This window comes from Phoca vitulina, unplaced genomic scaffold (assembly GCF_004348235.1).
Source record: "Phoca vitulina isolate PV1807 unplaced genomic scaffold, GSC_HSeal_1.0 scaffold72, whole genome shotgun sequence".
In the NCBI taxonomy this organism is placed as follows: Eukaryota; Metazoa; Chordata; class Mammalia; order Carnivora; family Phocidae; genus Phoca; species Phoca vitulina.
This window is the reverse complement of record NW_022589775.1, coordinates 7,343,006-7,364,605: the sequence shown is the minus strand read 5'-3', so window position 1 is coordinate 7,364,605 and position 21,600 is coordinate 7,343,006. Positions and strand designations below refer to the sequence as shown.

At 46.7% G+C, this 21,600-nt stretch overlaps 1 protein-coding gene across 1 annotated transcript in view; it reads left to right on the top strand.

The window, feature by feature from the left end:
• The window catches only part of URB1 (URB1 ribosome biogenesis homolog), a 65,869-nt gene that overhangs the window by 5,710 nt on the left and 38,559 nt on the right, over positions 1-21,600 (top strand). The window contains exons 4-14 of the mRNA XM_032393296.1: positions 432-564; positions 5,516-5,612; positions 7,653-7,738; positions 9,344-9,469; positions 11,673-11,797; positions 15,060-15,255; positions 16,768-16,905; positions 18,462-18,635; positions 19,309-19,438; positions 20,042-20,158; positions 21,399-21,511. Coding sequence (XP_032249187.1) covers positions 432-564; positions 5,516-5,612; positions 7,653-7,738; positions 9,344-9,469; positions 11,673-11,797; positions 15,060-15,255; positions 16,768-16,905; positions 18,462-18,635; positions 19,309-19,438; positions 20,042-20,158; positions 21,399-21,511 — 1,435 coding nt within the window. The remainder of the gene's footprint in view (positions 1-431; positions 565-5,515; positions 5,613-7,652; positions 7,739-9,343; positions 9,470-11,672; positions 11,798-15,059; positions 15,256-16,767; positions 16,906-18,461; positions 18,636-19,308; positions 19,439-20,041; positions 20,159-21,398; positions 21,512-21,600) is intronic.

Sequence of the window (21,600 nt, the reverse complement as noted above, 5' to 3'; positions counted from 1 at the left end):
GAATGGTGCCTGGAGTGTGGTGGGTGCGCAGTAAACCACGGATTCCGGGCGGCTGTGGAAAGGAAAGGCAGCTAAGAGCTTGCTCTTGGAGATGCACACTGTGAAGAAGTCTTCCCCTGCACCCTGCCTCTGTGGGGGATGAGCTGCGGGTCCCCCGGGTACAGGGTGATTTACTGGAGAGAGAAACTGCCATCCTCTTTGTATCATATTTTGTATTCTTGGAGCCTTTTCAGACTCAGTTTTTAAGCTTTATTGGGAGATTTTGTTAAGTTGTGTTTTTTGTTTTTGTTTTTGTTTTTGTTTTAAAGTATGTCTGCATGTCTCTTTCCTTCCTTTTTCTGGCTGGGGGATAGCAGACTACACAACCAGGAGCGCAGCTGCTTTGTGCTTCAGCTGTTCCTGACATGCCTGATTTTCTTGTCCTTGTGCAGGATGGCCCAAGCCTGTCTGAACCTGATGGCCGCCATGGTGACCCAGGGTCCTGAGGCCGCCAGGGACGTCTACAGCCATTTTGATTTGAATAAAAAGACCTTGTACACCCTGGCGACCAAGAGGGATTCCAAGGTGAGGAGCTCCGAGCATTTCGTACTTCCTGTGTATATCCTTTCCCTTGGAGGGCCGTAGTGGTTTGTTTGTCGTCCTTTCTCTGGCCTTGGTGCTCACGTGGGTGAAGTAGAAGGCCAGTGTGTGCGGAAACGCGTGGCAGAGCCTGAACGACGGACATCTGAGGACAGTTTCTCTGGGGGCCCAGCATTGCGGCGCTTGGCCTGTGAGCGTCTTCACGGAGTAAAGGAAATAATCTCTATGTGCCTTGTGGCGTGGACCCTGTGGGGCGTCCCAGTCCTATTCCTATTCTGTCCACTTCGGAGAAAACTCTTGGAAGTTTAAACCAGTGACATCATCAAAGAGGACATTTATGGCTTTTTTTTTTTTAAGATTTTATTTATTTATTTGACAGAGAGAGACACAGCGAGAGAGGGAACACAAGCAGGGGGAGTGGGAGAGGGAGAAGCAGGCTTCCCACGGAACAGGGAGCCCAATGGGCTCGATCCCAGAATCCTGGGATCATGACCTGAGCCAAAGGTAGACGCTTAACGACTGAGCCACCCAGGTGCCCCCATTTATGGCTTTTTAATGTGTCCCGTGTCTCCCGTCAGTAAGTCTTGTCATGAGTAGGTGCTGGATTGTACCAAAGAGAATGGAAGTGTGAATGGTTTTCAGGAGAGCTGTTACTAAAAAAAAGTTCCTGGGTGGCTCTAGAAGTTTCACTTGGGTTTAGAAAGGTTCTTGAGGAGAAGGCACAAGTTGGAGGACTCGGAAGCTGGAGAGAGGTGCTGTGGGCCACCTGTAGGTTGTCTCAGGCCTCCCTGCTGGCGCTGCTATGCCGGGAGCAGCCGGGGCTGCCTTCTCCACACCCCCTTCCCAAGCACAAACAGCACACGGACAGTTAACCAAGCTGTCTGCCGAGGTGGAGAAGCACGGGAGCATAATCTACTCCTGCACCCTGTCCTCTCACTCTTCGGGGAAATGCGTGAGTTTCCACACTGGCAGGTAATAGACTGGAGGTTAATCACAGTATTACCAGGTAACTTTTCTGGCTCTGTGAGGTTGGCCCAATGTTGAGGGTTTTCCTGGCACGACAAATAAGGTGTTCTTCTGAGGAAAAAATTCCAGGTCTTAGTGTCTCATGGATACTCTTCTTTATTATCGTGAGTTATTTACATACCATGAATGTGTCAACAAATTCCATTCATTGGGTAATGGCTGCTGACATTTAAATGTGTTTCTAATAAAAAGAATTTACGTGCTGTTTGCACACTAGGGCAAATGTCATGGTTCTTTGGTCTTCTTGGCAGTCAGCCTGCCAGTGATTATCCATCAGATTTGCTTCCCATTTCCACCCCGTCTCTCTTGACCTCAGCCAGCTCGGTCCTGTAAGTAAAATATGTCAGGACCCCGGACCACCCACCAAGACAAGGAGGGAAGGCCCCACACAGGCTCCCTGCCTGAGCCCCGGCTGCAGGCTGTGTGTGTGCGCTCACCTCAGGGTCCTCTTGGCCAGTTATATTTTACACCTCCTTGATCTGTAAAGTGGGAGTTGTTGTCAAGACGAAAGTGTTTTTACTTTATGGTGTACCTCAAATATTTTGTCGTGGGAAATGATTTTTAGGCATTAAATTTTTTTTCCCCATACAGGAACGTTAGGGACGTTAAAAAATAGCAGCACAGAGAACCCGTCCTCCAGCTGCAGACATGGTCCCCTCTGCCACGTTTTTGGTTTGTTTGGGGGCAATCGAGTATAGCGGATCCCACATGTGAACCATATTCCCTTATGCATATTTCAGTGTGTACCTCTAACAGAAAGCGACCTTGTAAAACACAGAACCACAGTACCATCCCTGCACGTGATACTGTTCATAACTCTTAATATCACCGATGCCCAGTTTGGTCTCAAGTTTTTCCCACTATCTCTGAAGTGTCTTTACAGTTTATGGTTCAAATCAGGATCCAAACAGGGGCTACATATTGTGTTTGGTGGGTCTGTTAAATTTCTTCATGTCGTTAGAGTTTTCTGTCATCACCCCCCCACCTTTTTTTTCATGCCATTTAGTTATTGAAGCTGATGGATATCTAGATCTATTTTTTTTTAATAAGTGTGTTTTAACATTTTGGAGGGAATTGTTAAAGCCTCATAAAGAGAGAGGATTATGGTTCTCTTTCGTCCAGCCAAAGAAAGCACTGTTCATATCGTTTGCCAAAAAGCAGTTTTACCAAATATGTTTTGGTCTATTTTAGACCGTGTTTTGCAGAACAAGCCATAAAGAGTTCAGGATGCTTTCTTCCTAGGATTATAGCACTGTGAAGTCACAGGGTAGGAATGAGGAGTAGGCATGAGACCCTCTTGCCTTTGATGGAGCTTGCTGGAGATGGAGGGCGGAGGCCCAGGGGACAGTGAGGAGCTGTCTGGCCAGGAGGATGAGCAGGAGGTGTGGCCGTGGCTGCTTGGAGTGGGGCGGGTGCTGTGTCTTGGGGGTCTTGGTTTGTTCACAGTGTCGGGAACCTGAAATCTGGGGTTGGCTGCGATATACAAGATGGATAGCAGGAGGTGAGGACTACGTTCCATGTCAGTTCAAGATTTGTTGCTGGGGGGACCTTGAGGGGATCTAGTCCCAACTGCTGTGTATAAGCAGGAAGGAAAGATCTAGAATGGCACATAACCGGGACCTGCATTCCAGTACTTAAGTGGACAAAACCGCCCCCAAAACTGTATGTAGAGTCTTTCTAACTAGCTAGCAAAGCACAGAACCTAATTTAGTCTTACCAGGCAAGTTGTGGCATCGTACCAGCATTCTTTTGAAACACGAGGCATACGTAGATCAGGATAACAAGTTAACTGCTTGAATTAGTTGACATGTTTCTTTCAATGAGAAGGCATCTACATAGCATGGGAGCAGTGGTTACTTTAAGCTTCCTGAGGACAGGGACAACATCTTATCATCTTTGTGTCCTCTCTGGGTCTGAGATTATGGCATCTTGAATATAATTGGTGTTTGAACAAGATTGAATTGGTGAGTTTTAAAGGCACTGAAACATTGCTGGTACTCTGAGGAAATGCAGCTCATTTTCAAGACTTTAGTGACCATTGTACCCAAATTCCATATTGTGAGGAAGTCTGCAGAGTAGTCCCCAGAATGGGGAGGATAGTTTTGAGCTCTTAGTGTTTTTGGAATAAACCAGCATTGGTCTGATAAGGTCTTGCTGAACTGTTGTGGGGCATGGATGGAGGTGTAGACCCATGAATACAGTCAGTGTGCAAGGCCTCCATCCAGATGTTGCAGAGCGTGGGTCAGGTGGCCTTTCTCTTCTCCCTGAGAAACATACACCCAATAAAGCAAGACAATTAATTAAATACTCATGTAGAGGCCTAAATGGTTCCAAGTGTGGTCCTTGCATCTTGAGAACAAGCGAAATAAAAATGCCTGGAAGCTCTGAGAAGAAAACACTTCTCTAAAGTCAGACATAAAGTCGCACGTGCAGCAGTATGTTTGTACAGTTATTTCGTACTTTGTAATTCTAGGACATACTCACTTAGTAGCTGTGTGACCTTGAATGAGTTTTTAAAACCTCTATTTCCTCATCTGTAAAATGGGTGTAGAAGGCATCTCCACTTCAAGTTGTTATAAGGTGTAAATGAAGCCCCGATGTGCAGCCTTTGACTTGGTGTCTGACGTATAGTAAGTGCTCAATAAATGACATTGATCTCCCCCTCCTCCTTCTCCCCACCACCACCACCACCACCACACTGCCACTACTAAATGGGATGGAACTATCTGGAAGGCTGACTTCTTAATCTTTTCCAGGCATCCAGGGCAATAATTTTCCATGGTATTAATTTAGTTCTTGGCAGCAAATTAAGGTATCTTTGGAATAACTAAAGTAGGGAGGAGAGTACAGTCGAAGCAGTGGAGTGCTGGTGTAGCCGATGAGCGGTGCGCATGACCGGCCACCGGGGTGTGAAAATTACTGGGAGGGAAAGATCAGATGGCCCCCACCACTTCCCCTGAGGTGTTGGTGACTGGTCATAGCCGGTGGGCCCTCCTTGAGGATGCCCACCGTCCTGGGTCATGGCCGCATCCTGCAGGACCCCGTAGATGGCAGTCCGGGAAGGCCATGCTGGGTTTGTAATATGGCAGCATCTGGGCTTTGGTGTCTGGTGTGAATTTATAATACCTAATAAAAACCAGACATCACCTCTTTGGTGTCAACAAAAGCAGCACTGGTCTTTCCATTGGCTCTGGATTTTCTGGATTTTCAAAAACGTGTATGATTTCACTGGCAAGTGAAGCAGATGGGATCTGGATGGGCAGAGAATCTTCTGCTCTATACCAAAGTGGTCCGTAAACCACAAATGGTTATGTATGACGGCAGAAGGGGACACAACTGTACTTTACCCATACTTCTGTGTTTATTAAGCAGTGAGCCATTATGCTGTCGCTTTTAAGCATAGTGGATGAAAATCGGTATTTCAGAGAGACATGTTGATAATTTTTTTCTTTACTTTTGGCCCATTTCTTGACATTTGTCTTTTTTTAGAGAGGGAGAAGGGGGAGGGGCAGAGGGGGGAGAGAGAGAATCTTAAGCAGGCTCCACGCCCAGTGCAGAGCCCAGTGCAGGGCTCTATCTCACGACCCTGAGATCATGACCTGAGTGCAGATCAAGAGGCAGACGCTTAACCGACTGAGCCACCCAGGCGCTCCATACTTTTGTGTTTAGAAACAGCTTGAAAGAGAAAGAAAAGAGCAGAAGATGGAGGGAAAAGAGCAAAGAAAAAAACCCCGTGTTCCCACAGATAGATGACTGCAGGTTTTAGACTCTGAGCCTTCTGATAGCACAAGCCCCAAGGCCTCGGTGCCACTGGGATGGGAGGGGCGCGTGAGCCGCGGAGTCCCTGCTTCGGGGGGGGGGGACCGGGGTGTGCATACGCAAGTGACACGCAGTCTCCTTCGCCCCCCAGGGCGTGCACGATGTCCGGCTGGCCTACATCCAGTTTGCGCTTTCCTTTCTGATCGCTAGCGATGACAGCACGATAGCGCAAGTGCTGGAGTTGAAAGGTAGGTGCGCCCCTTTGTCTCGTAGCGAAGCCTGATTGCAATTGGTTTTTGGAAAGTCTCCTGCAAAGCATTTTTCCCAGGTTGAAAAAAGTCTACAGCTTTTGCAGCCGCTGCATGCACGAGCATGAAGGATGCATGTGTGGCGAAGCTTCGGTCAGTGCAGTTTGGAGGTGGCTAGTCAGCATGAACAGAGGTATTCCTGCTCTGCTATCTGGAATGCTGAGCAATGTCCTAACAAAGGATGGATGCAGACTTCAGAGACTCCTGCTCCAGAACCCGCACAGATACGTAGCCCTGGCTACCTGGCCTTCTTTAGTAATTGGGTTTGAAAAAATAAAGTTTAATCCCTTCAATAGCTTTGCCGCGTGTTACCAGAATATCACGAGTAGAGCTTCAAAGAATGGCAACTGGACCACCTTCTGGTGGCTGTCACCCTAGAGCCAGGCTTGACATAGTTTAGGCTGTTAGGGCCACTTGTATTTTATCAAGAGCTTCAGTAAGACAGAGAGTGGCAGCCCAGACCACACTTAGCACATGGCAGTCGTTCAGTATGATCCCCCAGAATTGAGCCCTGTCTGCAGGTGGGGAGCAGTTCCATGTCCCTGCTGGAGGTCTGGGAGTTGTTGGAGGAACGGCGTGGTGCCTGTGGCCCAGTGCGGTCAGGTCTCCAGCCCGTCCCTCACCTCCCCCAGGGTGGGAGACCTGAGCTCTCTCCAGGTGACTTCTAGGGACCATTTAAGAACAGGGTGTGGGTGCTGGTCACCCTGTATGTCGTCAGCCCTGATCCGTGCGGGGAGCCATGTTGCACTGGGGAAGCAGCCCCGTGGAGGAAACCCCTTCGTCGTGTGCCTTTCCTGCTTGTGGCCAGCTCCTACCAGGGCTAGGAGTCCTGCAGAACTCCCCTGGGTCATCTCCGCTGTCTGGCCTTTGTTAAAGGACAGTGGTTTGGGGTTATTCACGGACACTGCTAACGGGGCAGGGATGCACTTCAGTTCATGTTTTGGCGAAGCATTTTGGCCATTTGCATGAGAACTTTAAAAAGGTTTGATCCAGCCATTTCTTGTCTAGTCATTTATCCTAAGGGAAGAATTAAGGAGGTGAGTAGAGGTTTTCTTAGGGGCTATTTTTTCATGTTAGCTGAAAATTGGACGACTCCTGACTGTCCACCATCAAGGGATTGATTGCGCAAACTGAGTACTAATCACAAGGCAGAGTACAGCTATTAAAAATGGTGTAGAAATACACTTCCTGACATCAACCTTTTAAACAATGTGTGATTGGGTATAAACTCAGTTGTAAAACTGTCAAGTATCCCATTGTATAAAAAGATAAATGTAACAGAATATGGCTATATCAGAAGGTTAACAGTTAACTAGCAGCCCAGATGTTAACAGTGTTAGCCTCTGGGTAGTGGAGTCATGGATCCTTTCACATTTCATTCTTTTGGTTTGTCTGGTATTTTCCAATTTTCCTTTTTTTGAGAATGAGTTTGCTTTTGTAGAAAGTCAGTGTGCCCACTGAGCACCAATGGAGCAAGTGAAATTGTAATCGCCTTGATGTTTCTTCCCAGTATCACCAGTATATTAGTATATGGCATCAAGCTGTGTTGGCTGATTCCTTGGGGATTCAATAATACGAAAAGAAAGCAAACAGATCATCCCGAATTCTGCCACCAGTGAATAAAATGATGACCATCATTTAAAATATAACTAAGCCTAAGCAAAGAGACATTTAGCAAAATTGTGATCATACCGTAATTTTATTTAAGTTAATGTGAGAAAAGGAAAGTAAAACAACCAAACTTCTGAACTTTTTTAATGGTTCTGTCATTGTTTTACTTTTAGGTATTAATTTCCTATGTCGTGAAGTGGTTATCCTACTGTGAACTTGTGTAATTGAAAAAAGACAAACCTTAAAAAAAAAAAAAAGAGGGAAGAAAATGGCATTGTGTGCTGTACCATTTTAAGAAGTAATGTTCTCGCATCTGTTCTCATGTTCAAAATATTTTTGAGTTTAATGCTTTGAACCTTTTACTTTCAGAATTTATTCCTTGCATTTTTAGCTCAGGCATAAAGGAAGACAGGATTTCTACTGTCAATATTTTGTTATCCACGCTGAAAACAAAGGTATGTGTTTTTACTCAGTGTTCCTGTCGTTGGTCTTCTCCAGAGTTTGACAAGACCCTAGAGCTGTAACGGCTTAGGGCACATGGGTTGTTGTGTAGGTGGAAATGGAAAACCTTTTCTTAAGGCTGCCGTATCATCACACCAGGAGAAAAGCTGTGGCTCACTATTTCACGGGAAGCCTTTGGATTAATTGTGAGCTGGAAATTACAGCTGCTCTTATTTACACACCTAGCAAAATGTCATATTGAATTACCTTGCATATTCTGCCTTTTGCAAGCATCTTGTAATTTTTTTATTGGAAAACAAATATACAACTTGGAATGGATTTGAGGCAAATTGTGCCATAAGCAGATTTTCTTTAAGTGGCTAAACAAAGTTTAAATTATAATTTTTTTTATTGGATTTTGCAAGCATCTTGTAGAAATTTTAGAATCGGCTGAAAGAATCGCTGTCTTCCATACAGAAGCAACTTAAATGATCAGTTAGAAAAAATCTTCTGACCGTCCCAGCAGAAAAAGCTGTGAAAACCGTGAACTGGCAGTCCACATAAAAATAGCTAATTCGCATAGTATATTTAAAACCGTGGTTCTCAGCTGGGAGTGATTTTGTGCCCCTCACTGTGGGACATTCGGAAGTGTCTGGAAACATTTTTGGTTATCATAGCTGGAGAACTACATCTGGCACTAGTGGGTGGAGGCCAGGGATGCTGCTCAGCATCCTACAATGCACAAGACAGTCCCCTATGACAGTTATTTGTCCCAAAGTATCAGTAGTGCTGAGGTTGAGAAACCCTGATTTAAAGTAAAAACAAGTCATGAGATACAGGGGGTTTTTTGGCCCATCAAGTTAGCATTGACCTTTTAAAAACAGTGATATTCAGTGCTAACAAAGATGTTTTGAGTGGGTACTTTTCTGGAGGAAGTGTTTGAGCAGGTCTGGCAGTATGTGTCAGAGGTCTTAAAAATGTTCTAGACTTGGGGGTGGTGGGGGTTCCCTGAGAACCACCCAGGAAGCAAAGTTGAAACACATACACCTGGGCCACATCCCCAGAGGTTCTGGGAGTGGGTCTGGGGGGAACTGAGAAATGGTGCCCCGTTTCCAAGCCTATAGTCAGGGATGCAGGGGAGACTCTGTACAAGGATGCTGATGACAACCAGAGGGGAAACAGCCCACTTGTACCCACCCAGGGAATGGTGAAATAAATTATGGTCACTCGCGGGCTAGAGTGATACTCAGCCCTCCAAAATGAGTTTCTAAAGGAGTTTTTAATGATGTGGGAATTCCAAGCTCATGTTATATAAGTAAACGTGGGCCGAAAACTGTTAAGTATAATCTCAGAGAGGCGAAAAACCCAAACCAAACGGTACGTACACGTACATATTATGTGCTGCGGGGCGGAGGGCTGAAAGGAAATGAACCGGGATGCTAACTGTGCGCACCCTAGGATGGCTCGAAGATTGTTGAATTTTGCTTTTCTTTTTTATGTTTTTCCTTTTTTTGGTCACACATTTTGCCATAGGCCTACATGATTTTTGTAATGACGAAATACAAGAAACACTTTTAAAAATTGCATTCCTTGAAATTCATTTGTTTTATTGTTTTCAGGTAGTTCACAATAAAAATATCACCAAAACCCAGAAGGTGCGTTTCTTTACCGGGCAGTTACTGAACCACATAGCAGCTCTCTACAGCTGGAATGGGATTGTTGATGTGAGCCTGGAAAATGTCAAGGTACAGTCCTGTTGGGTTTGAGTTGACCTCACTGTTAGCGTGTGGTCCTCACAGCTGGAGGCTGAGGAATCTACTTGCCTTAAAAAAAAAAAGTTCCCCCCATTTGATCTGTTTCTCTTGGCTTGTGGTTCTATTAATTCTCAGCTTAGATGAAATATGATCTTTCAAATTTTATTTCTTTACAAGGTTTTTTTTCTAATCTCTGAGGTAGTATGATATTAGACTTTTTTTCTTAAAGAGAAAACCCTTACTCCCTTTAGCTGAGTGACATGCTGGTTCTCCCTGTGGGGCTTGCCCAGTAGATGTATGGTGTTGATCTAGGCTCTTTTACTCCTCTCGTTGACCTCCTCTTTTCCTTCATTCCGTTCTTTGCATACCAGCTTTTGGGATTTCAAGGCCTGTTGGTTTCACTTCAGGATCCCAAGTGTCTAGGAAAACCCCAATTTCCTCACCTCCTGACATGTGTAATTTATTCTGTAATAGTTCCTCAAGTGTTGAATTAGACCGGTTGCTCTCGAGTTGACCCAAGGCCAGTGTACCTTTTAATCCTCCTCATTTTGATTTTCCTCAGGGTGTTTCTGAACATGGACTTGGCCAGAGTAGTGAAGGCTCAGACTTCCTGTGAACTTTATAGTAATTTACCTCTCAAGAGCCCTGTGTTTTACCTCCTTTTATCTCTGTGACTTGCCTCTGTCCTCTTGTTTTGAACATGTTTTGTAAGCTCTATTACCAGGAAGCCTCGGAGGCGTAATAAAAACACTCCCAAATGTGGAATTTTATTCAAAAGAGCACGAGAAATTAAGTCATTCTTAAGCTTGTTTAAAAATACAAGTTTAAACTTGCCCCTCTTAAGAGTATTTTTTAATCTTTTTTTTTTTTTTTAATGGTTCTACTTTATAGGTGAGGACATTCAAATTCAGAGAGTTAGGTAATGCCCTCATCACTGGTTATGTTCTGGTGTCCAGCCAGAAGCTGTCCGGGAGCCCGTTAAGAGTTGCGTCATTAGAATAAAAACTGCTCCTGTCACCTAGGACAGTCCAGGGGATTTTGGAGCCCTGTGTGAATATTGATCTCACCCCTGTCATTCAGGAAAGTACAGGGGTTTTAGCAGATCTCTGCCAGGAACCGGGGGTACAGACCAAATTCATTTGACCCCTGAATTAGGCAGGGCTAGGGGTGCCAACCCCCATGTAGTCAAGAATCCGTGTACAGCTTCTGACTCCCCCCAAAAACTTAACTACTAATAGCCTAGTGTTGACTGACAGACTTACCCATAACATAAACAGTCGATTCACCCATATTTTGAATGTTAGGTGTATTATATCCTGTCTGGTTATGATAGAGTAAGCTGGAGAAAAGTAAATGTTATTAAGGAAATCGTAAGAGAAAATGCATTTATAGGACCGTGCTGTGGCTAACAGTCCACAGAAGCAGAACTGTGCGGTTCAAACCTGTGTTGTTCAGAGGTCAGCTGTATTTATTTCTTATTCATTCACAGTATCACAGCGCAAAAGCAAAGGGAAGCTTAAAAAAAATGATTTTGTAACTGAAATATAGGCTGTAAAGAGAGTCTCTTTAATAATGGGGGTGCCGATACTGGCCTGCTCTGCACTCGCTAACCCACTGGGGACCTCAGCTGTGCCATCCACAGTTTGCTCTTACGTGCAATGGGGCAATCATTTCTGTCCTGCCAGATGCACAGGGCGGCTGTAAAGATGGAATGAGAACCCTCATTGCCAAGTGCTTGGAAACAATAAGAAATGACGTAAAATGTCCAGTTATCTGTAGTTTCTTGTTCCAGCAACTCCCTGTCTGTTCAGCGTTAAAAAGAAATATTTTCTTTTTTAATTCAGTTTATTTAAACTAAAACAAAAACAGTTCATCCATTTCTTTCATCACCACCCCCCACCCCTACCTCTGGCAACCACCAGTCTGTTCTCTGTATCTATGAGCTTGTTTGTTGTTTTCTTTAATTTGTTGTTTATTTAATTTATTATGTCTTTATTTAGAGTCCATGTATAAGAGAGTATTTTTTTTTATCTTGATTGGTGTTTCTATTCTTTGTTTTTTTGAATGATACCAAGTGTTTCAAATGTTCTCTAAGTCGTCACTGGGTGCGTGGTATTGTCCAGTTTTTACTCTGTAGTTGTTACTGAGGCTTATGAACTTGAGATTTTCGTTGAATTTCTAAAAACCCTCGTAGGCTTCTGCTGAGGATGCGGGGAAAACCATGGTGAGGGAGCTTGTTCACACCTTCCTGATGGATCTGTGCTGTTCGCTCAAGCACGGGATTAATTTTTATGACGCATCTCTCGGCACCCTCGGCAGGTAAGGCAGCGCCCTCGTGAACCCCACGCGGCTTCCTCAGCAGTCGTCCCGTATGTACGTGACTTCCCGGGGAAATCTGTGGAATAATGGAATTTTATTTTAGACATTACCGACCTCATCTTAGGGATGAACATTTGTTGACCCAGAGAGCGGCTGCTCATACGAGTCCTCGGGGCAAAGGGCTCAGGCAGCAGTGGACTTAGACACCCAGTAGGAGATGTCTCACCCAGCGAGGTGCCGCGGTTTCCCTCGAGACTGTGACCGTTGGCGGGGTCTGAGGATAAGTCGTACATCCGCCTTCCCAGAGAGGGTGGGCCCCTTCGCGGGCCTCCACGCGGTCCTGAGGTGGGAGCCAGTGTTATCCTGGTTTAGTGGCTGAGGGTGATGGGCACAGAGAGGTCGGGTCTCTCAGCCTGTGAGTGGCAGAGTGGCAGAGTTCAGATTTAAACCCAGGGAATCCTCGTAACAGTGAAATAGTTCTTCTTCTCCTCAAAGACAGCTGCTAACGAGCTAGATTTTCACAATTCGGTTTTTTACAATTTGTTTCATGTTTTTACATTTTGTTTATGGGGACATTTCATCAGTGAGGAAACGAAGTCCACAGCTGATGATTTAGATTATGTTCTTTTAGAATTTCTCTTTTGGTGTAACTGTAAGACACATCCATGTTACTAGTTTTTAATAACCAAAATAGCCTACTGTTGGATTTATCAACCTGCTTTTTTGTCCCCGTTGATAGTAAAAATGTTAGGTATATTTTCTGGTCATTGTGAGTAGCCTTATATATATATTTTTTAACCTGTGTAGCATTTTATTATAAAGATATAGATGGTTTGATTTAGTTTCACCCAGGTAGGAGATGACTGATCCCTTCAGGATAGGATAATATGGTGGAAATTTTTCTCTCTCCTTGTGACTTGTTTTGATTCTGAGGTTATTATGAATTAACTTGCCGCATCATTTTTTTCTTTTAACTTTGTTTTGGGATAGTGTAGTTTTTCTCTTATCAGCAAAAATCAGCTCACTTGCCTGCTAAAAGTAACAGCAGACTTTTATAGTCTAATATAACGCCATGCCTAAAACACATGTGTTTTTCCCCTTAAGTAAGACCCGTAAAATAGATCATCATTTGATGAGCATGTTTGAATCAACTTGTAGGTGTAGGTCTGTTCAGATAAGCTGTGGTTTATGTCAGTTTTTTGAAGCCAGGGGCAAAAGCAAATGTTTGCCCTTAGGGGAGAGGAAGGGAATTTTGTCTGTGGGGACGTGGATGGAAAGCTTTGAGAAAATTAAAGTGTGTGGTTCCCCAGTAGTTGTAAGGCTCGCGTCCTCAGCCCATTCAGGGCTCCCTGCATGTGTCACCACATCCGAGAGGCCTTCCCTGGCAGCCCTTTGCTGAAATAGCCCTTCCACTGTCACTGTCCTTTTGCCTGGCTCTTGCTTTTGACTGTGACTTATCACCACCTCGCACATTTATTTATTTGCTTGTTCATCACCTGATAGACGAGAATCAATGAGAACAGAGGACAGTGCCTGGCACGTAGCAGGTGTTTGAAAGTGAGGCATTCTAGTGTAGGCGGGACTTGGTAAACTTCTCCAAGGGACAGGTAGTATTTAGGCTTGGTGTGTCATAGAGTCTGTTTCGTGACCGCTCAACTGTGCCACGGACATAAATGAATGGGTGTGACTGTGTTCCAATAAAGCTTTATTTATAAAGACAGAGGGTGGGCCATAGTTTGCCAACCCCTGGTGTGGAGAGAACAGATTCTGGAGTCAGCTCTGAGACCTCGACAAGTACTTCTCTCTGCCTCTCTTGCCTCATCTGTAAAATGGAAACAAAATTGGGCAGAGGGAGAGAGAGAAGCAGACTCCCTGCTGAGCAGGACCCTGGGATCATGACCTGAGCCGAAGGCAGACGCTTAATGACTGAGCCACTCAGGCGCCCCCCAAATTTTAAGCTTTTTAGATTTCTGATCAAAATTATACTCATTCAGTTTTTGAAAAAAATTTTATTATATGTAAGGCTGCATATTGCATCTTAGTTTTGGTCAGTTTACAAGGGGGTACAGAACAGTGAGGATCCCAGAAGCTATCAACGTGGTATGCTTGTGGTAAATTCTCAGATTTTCTGGATCATGGACAGGCAGATATGAAAAGTCATCCTTCCTTAGAAGGATCTGGGGGTAAACACGGAGTCCTATGGGTTTGCCTATATAGATCCTGGGCTAGATGCTTCTTATCTGCAAGTTTTAATGTCCACAGGTTTTCCTGATTCTTCTTTTTATGATTTTATCCTTTTGAAAGCTGCCCACTTTGGGACAAGTTTTTAGTATTTTCATACAGTAGATTTTTTTTTCCTATATTAGCTTCTTGCAGTTAGAAGTTTGAAATAAATAGAAGCAGTGGCAAGACTTTGTGCCATTTTGTTGCGTTTTATTTATTTATTTTTTTAAAGATTTTATTTATTTATTTGACAGAGAGAGGCACAGCGAGAGAGGGAACACAAGCAGGGGGAGTGGGAGAGGGAGAAGCAGGCTTCCTGCCGAGCAGGGAGCCCGATGTGGGGCTCGATCCCAGGACCCTGAGATCACGACCTGAGCCGAAGGCAGACGTGTAACAACTGAGCCACCCAGGCACCCCTTGTTGCGTTTTAGAAATAATTTTGTGGCACTGTGGACTGTGGGGCAGTTCAGGAGCAGTTCATGTAAAAAAATCTTTTTAAAAGAAAAACTGTAGTTTTTATACTTAATGCTCACATATATATATATATATATATATATTTATTTACATACTTGCTTTTTCATGTGCAGTTGGAGGAAAGAGGTCAGTAAAATCTCATGGGGAAATTCTGGGAGTGGATTCCTCCCTGCGGGTTTGGCCCTTTCTTTACATTAGCCTTGACTCCTGGGCAGACTGGTAGGTGGATGGGGTAGAGACAGAGTGGGTTTCTTCCTCCTCCTGAATGTCAAATGGAACTCAAGGGAGGGAAGGAGAGATGGAGAACAGGTCAAAGTAGAGACTTTTTGAGCCGCTTAGAAATAGAGGAGTGAAATTCAAGCCCTTTGTTGGAGAGCGAGAGCCCCACAGACCATGAAAACACCCCACTTTGTGTCACAAGGGAGAGCCACAGGTGCAATTTGCCGGTCACTTGTATTTCAACTGTGTTTACTGAGGGCGGTGTCGAGGAGCTGCATTATTACCCCGAGCTCTCAGCGCATTGTGAAAATTCCCTGCAGACCCTTCTCTCCTCTTTCTCTGACAGAGGCGGAAATCTGACCCTCCTGCACTTCCTGTTGGGTTTGAAGACCGCTGCAGACGATGAGCTGGTGGCCGAGCTCGTGGTGAACATCCTCAAAGTGTGCCCGGACTTACTGAACAAATACTTCAAGGAAGTCACATTTTCCTTTCTTCCAAGAGTGAAGTCCACTTGGTCAAATAACATCAAACTGCTGAACAAGGTAACACCCTGGCTGTTCTGGAGTGTGTTAGGGGGTGGGCAGAGTGTCAGGAGCTGTGGGATGGCAGCCAGGGAGAGAGAGTGACGTGCCCATGAACTTCAGGATGGAGAGAACTCCTTCAGCCATTCTTCAGGGGGTAATTTAGATCATGTCACATTGGTGTCCTGATCCTCTGAGGACATTCTGCTTTTCACTGAGCTGAATTTAGAGGTAGATGTCTTTTGAATCTGTTAAGCCGAATTTTCATCTCCTTCATCCAGATTTTGCTTAGAGTGAGATCTTAATGAATTTTAGCACATTTAGGCTGGAATTAGTGAGATGTCTGAAATGTAGGATAGTTTCTAAAGACTACTGTTTTAAGTACTTAGAACAACTTGAAATAAGCTATGAAACAATGGTTTGTTTGTCTAAGTGGCTATGTATTAATGTCCTTTTTTTTTTTTAAGATTTATTTATTTGAGAGAGAAAAAGTGAGAGTGAGCAGGGGGAGGGGCAGAAGGAGAGAAAAATCTCAAGCCAACTCCCAGCTGAGCGAGGAGCCCAGTACAGGGATCAGTCCCAAACCTGAGATCATGCCCTGAGCCGAAACCAAGAGTTGGCCACTTAACCAGCCGAGCCACCCAGGCTCCCCTGTTCGTGTCCTTCTGGTCACAGACGTCAGCCTCCCTGCACCCACCATGGCGGACGCACCTACCGTACATTCTCTGGCAGTAGTGCCTGGCTCAGTCAGGGTCTGGTTTTTGGCCTGCCTAATGGTGAAGCATCTAGGATTGTTTTCTTGTGCCCTGTCTGGGCAGGGGGTCATCTATAAAACAAGCTTTTTTTCAAGTCTTCTCTCATTTTCCTCGGGTGTGTGTATATATAGTCCCCACGGGTATCTTAGGATGAGAAGGAGGCATTTTGCCCCTCATTTGGGGGAAGGTAGCCTGTGGCCACCACCTTTTTGGGGAGGTGCTCTGGTGCTGCTCTTCCCAGGGAAGGGCAGCGGGCAAGTTCATGGCCTCTGCAGGCCTGGGTGCGAGTCCTTGCTTCACTGCTTTCTAGCTGTGTGCCCCGGGGGAAATTACTTAACCTTATTGAGGTCCAATTTTGTCATCCATGAATGTTTTTTATTTTAATGTAAAATATCCCTACCCCAAAGGGTTGTCATGAAGTATTAAAAGATGACATAATTTGTCACGTGTCTGTCAAGTGCAGTAACTGGTGAGTAATACAGTTGTTAGCTCCAGCAGTGACTTATTTGTCATCAGAGGTTTTAAGGGGCTCCCCAGGCTGCCACGCTGGGCTCTGCTTTGAAGGGCATTGCCCTGGTAACAAACAGTCTCGTGACCTGACTTTTCTCTAACAAGTAGATTTAGGGGTTAATCTTCCGGACCCTGTTCCTTGGCAGGCCTTGGACCTTTATCACTATAATCCTTTCGTTGGAACAGCTTCACTGTGGGGTGCCTACAGTTAGCCTCAGGTTTGAAACGTACCCTGCGCTAGCTCATTCTCTGTTCTCTTTTTTCGTAGATCTATGAGGCCCAGCCGGACATTTCCCGGGCTTTTCAGACCAGAGAGTTCATCCCCTTGCCTCGGCTCCTGGCAATGGTGATGGTGACCACTGTGCCCCTGGTGTGCAATAAGATCATGTTCACCCAGGCATTAAATGTAAGTGGTCGCCTTTCTTCTAGAACTTTCTCCTGTTCACTGCATTGGCCTTTCTGGGGATCATTCTGAGAATGCCTACCTGGATTTATTGGATGGTGTTTTGTCAGTGAGCCTCAGGCTTTCCGTGTCCACTTACCTGGGCAAGGGACCCTGAGCCTGAGGAACATTCCAGCCAGAGGATGCAGCTGCTGATTTTATTGCTCCAGCACGGAGCCAGAACCACAGCCTCCTGCATGGCTCTCTGCACCTGCCCGAGGGTGGGAGCCTGTTGGACCCAGACACAGGGCAGTGTGTTCAGCTGTAGCCCAGTGTCGTGTATAAAACTATCAGTTGAGGATTTGTGGATGGGGTAGGACTGAAATTTGCCTGGCAAATCCTGTCTTTTGTAGTATAAGTGAATACTGTTAAAATTTCTGGGGAATGTTTACTTTGGGGATTAGCTATTTCAGGCCTTTTGAGAGGACATGTTCATGGAAAAAATTGGACACATTCACGGAAAGATTAAATTTCCTATTATTATACATTAGAAAGGTCCCCGAGTCCCTGCAGGAGCCACGTTCTGAGGGATGCATGTATCTTTCAGCACAGCTCCGTGGCGTGGCCTTAAGTGAACGGCTGCGAGCTGTTGGCACACGTGGGTCCTGGGCTCTGCCAGGCCCTCATGTTCCCAGGTTGCCTCAAGACTTAGCTGGGGGAGGCCGGGTGTCTGTGGGGCAGGAGGAGTCCCCACCCGTCAGGCAGGCCGGGTTGTCGTGTGGACACGGCAGAACTGGGGTCTGTCGTGGTGGGTCACACGGACTCGAGGTGGCCCCAGCGGTGATGGGCAGTCGGCACAGAGCAGCGAGGACCCCCTGGTGGTGCAGTGGGGTTCAGCATTTCTGATGCCTGTCTCCAGGGTTTGTGCTGAGAGTGGGCAGTGGGCGAGGAACAGGGAGGAGGCCGGCATGGGGCTGGGCAGAAAGGCCTTTTGTTCTGGTTGCCAAGTCGTAATAACCAAAATTAGGACCCAGCTCACTTGCCCATCAGTCTGGTGGGAGACACAAACTGTTTAATCTCGAGGGGCTGTTAAGGAAACAGAACTGAAAGGCGGATGTCGGATGCGGCCCCTTTCTGGGTGGAAGACCATGTCCCTGCCCTCTGGGAGTGGCTCCGGCAGGCGGTCTGGGATGGAAGGCCAGCCACCCCCTCTCACCGTGTCATTTCAGGACACATTAAGTGCTTTTCCAGGAGCTGGTGGGGTTCTGGTGAGATTGTAGCTGTTCTTGATGAGGATAATCCAATGAGCTCAGTGGCTGTCAGAAAAGACTTACAAAACATAGACAATGAAACAGAACTAAAAATAACTATCAGATGTTTCTTTCAGTTGCCGTCTCCTCAGCCACTGCTGAGGTCAGATCTGCAGGAGGTCAAGAGGCAGGGTCCGCAGGCTGCCCAGCTCGTGCGGCCCTCCCTGCTGGGGACCCCAGGAGGAGCAAGGGCCTGTCAGTCCCAGGGCTTGGGAGGTCTGTGTCCACCAGTGCAGCCTCCAGTGTGGATTTACCTCTTTTTCTTCCCAGTTGGACAGCAAATCGGTGAAACACACAGCTTTATCCCTTATTTCCGTCATTTTGAAAAGAGCATTGAAAACCGTTGACCACTGCCTGAATAAAGAGACGTGGCAAGGATCAAGCGTGTACTCGGCCGAGGTGATGGAAGAATTCGTGCGGCTCTTTAGAGAAGCTCTGAGCAAGGTAGGCATGGGAGCAGCTGTGGCCATTCCAGATGAGGTTCCAGAAAGTTCCTTACAGCTGTCATGGGCGAGCACACCAGGGGAAGAGGCAGCCCCAGGAGCACAGAGGCTAGGTGTGAAACGAAGTGCAGTGGAGGGGTTCGGGTGCTCTTGGACCTCCAGCCTCATCGGGAGCTGATTGTTCTTCCCTCCCCAGCCGCTGCACACACACTGGGCTGGGGCTAAGGTGAGGGGGTGGCTTGGGAGGCCCCTCCTGCGCCCTCCTCCCCGGGGCCTATTCTGGTAAGTCAGGAAGGGCAGTCATCGTCTGCAGAGGGGGCACCTGCCAGGAAGGAGCCAAGGTCATGCTGGGCGAGGCCCCCGGCCGATCAGAGGACGGGTTTCTTTTTCCCAGTGTCTTGCTCTGGTGAATGAGTCTTCGGGGGTTTGTTGTAATCATCAGCGATTGTGTTTTCACCAAGTCCTTGCTGTATAGTCGTGGGAATCAGCAGCACAGAGCAGAACTCACAGAGGATGTGGGCCTGTGTTCCCCGCATCCCGTCTCTTACACACACATCCCCACGTGTGCTCAAATCCTCCCTTTGTTTTTGCTTCTCCTTAGTAGGTTCATTTCATTTATTTCCTTGCCTTGTTTAATGTGGTTGGTTTTTTTGTTTTCTTGTTTTCCCTTTTAGATTTTACCAGATCTCAACACCATCGTGTGGGTCTGGCAGTCCCTTCGAAAGCAGGACACAAAACAGGATGATGAGAAAGGAAAGAAGAGGGACAACCAGACTCCCACCTTCTGTGTGACTCCCGAGTGCGGTGAGGATTGTGCGGGGCTCTGCTGTGTGCAGACAGAGGTGGTACGGGCAGCCGGGGACACCGCCTGCCTACAGGGGCTTTCAGGGCGTCTATTGGGAATGCACCCAAGCTTTATGCGAGCACCGTGACTCTCTAAAGACTTGAATGATGGGTGTCATGTACTCTGGCCTTTCCATGTTGGGGGTTGGGGGCTCTCATTTACTGTGCAGATAGAGCTGGGCTACACAGTCCCCCCAGTAATGGCAGACATTGACTCAAACCTTGTTATTGGTCTGCCAGGCAGTGGGTCTCGTATCTTCTGTCTCTGCTATTTAATCTTCACAGTGACTGCGAGGGTAGGTGCTGCTGAATCCCCTTGTTCAGATGAGGATGCTCGAGCACAGAGAGAGAGCAGCTGTAACCTGTCCCAGGTCACAGCACCGAAATGGGGATTTAAACCCAGTCTGTTTGGACAGTCCTGACCATGTTGACTTCGTAGGGATCTGTGTGCAGCCTCTGCGTTCAGCGTGGGGTTGACTGCAATGGGTCACGGGTGGTTCGCCTGCTGATGAAGGGCAAAGAACAAGTGTGTTTCCTAATTTGAGGTGTCTGATCTTGGTTCAGATGATGCAGAAACCATTCTTCTGAAAGCCGTTCTGCTCCAGGTCATATGCCTGTACCAGAAGGTGGTCCCACACGTGGTCATGCAGTACAACTTTGACTTCAGCAAGCTCCTGAAAGGTGTGTCCCCTGAGACCGCAGGCGCCCCTCTGCTGTGTGCTGGCGGGGATGAAGGACGTGCAGCTAAGCCACAGCAGGGCCCCCGGAGTTGAGGGCCGGCATGCGTGAGCCCCCAGCCTGGTTATTTGTGTTTGGACTAATACATTTTAAATAGCCAGTGTTCCTTAAGTAAATATCAGATGAACGCTTAGCAGCAGGCAGAGCAGGGAGAAGCCAGGCAGCCTGAATTGTCTGCCGGGGACGAATGACAAATCTGATCGTGTGACATTAAAGCCTCTTTTCAAAGGAGCGGGGCTGCAGAAATTAGAGGGCCTGAGATGTAATGAGCACTGGATGGTATATGCAACTGGTGAATCACTGACCTCTGCCTCTGAAACCAATAATACATTATATGTTAGTTGAATTTAAATAAAAAAAGTAATTAATTAAAAAAAAAAGAAATGAGAGCCGCTGAGAAGGGATGTCCCATTCGCGCAGAGGCACTTCTGACATCGTTGACTCATATTTTCCTCAGTGAGGCAGGCTCAAACCACATCTTGTAAAAGTAATTCAGTGCTTGTCTGGTCACGTTTCCTTGATGGAAAAATTTGTCTAATAAAATCAACTTTATAATTGGGCCCACAGAAGAAAACTTGCAGAAATATCATTCCTGGCATTTATATAAGCTGTTGGAATAATCCTAATGAAAAGCTATAATTAACTTTTTAATTGTTGGAAGGTGAAAGGTTCTCCTTGCTGTGAGAATATGAAATTTACCATTTACTATTTAGTATCGTGTCGTTCCCAAGCAAAGAGAAATCCAGAATTCAGGGCAGAGGGTAGGGACCCAGGCTGGGGCTCCAGTGGCCACAGCATGCTCACGACATCTCTGTAGTCTGGGGAGTGAGGCCGGTGCCTCCCACTGGGCTGACCTCGGTGAGGGACCACACCCAGGGCGCAGCATGAGGTTCCCGGCTTCAGGCTGTAGGGAGAGGTTGGTGGGGGCCAGCGGGCTGCTTTGGGCTGATGGAGCTGCGGGCTTTCTGCTGAAGATTTGGATAGACCACAGGAGGGGGAGGACGCGGCAGGTGAGGTGCGTCCGGGCAGAAGAGTGGGCCCAGGACAAGGGAGGACAGAGCCCCAGATCGCCCTTCTTACTTCTGTGGATGGAGTTCCTTCTCCGGTCCCCTTCGCCAGGGACAGCGGTGGCTGCGCACCTTCCTCCACGTGACTTCCTGTCTGTGTTCCTCTCTGCCCACAGGCATCATCTCAGAGCAGGGCCTCCGAGACGAGGTCCCTCCCATTCTGCAGCACCACATTCTCAAGGTGGCCCTGGAGCTGCCCGCCAGCAAGTTTTTGTGGTTAAAGGCACAGGTAGGAAGCGGAGAGCTCCCGCCTTCTGTTCACTAACTCGCGGGCATGTTGGTTTTTTGGCCTGGAAATTTCTAACTGGATCAGAACCT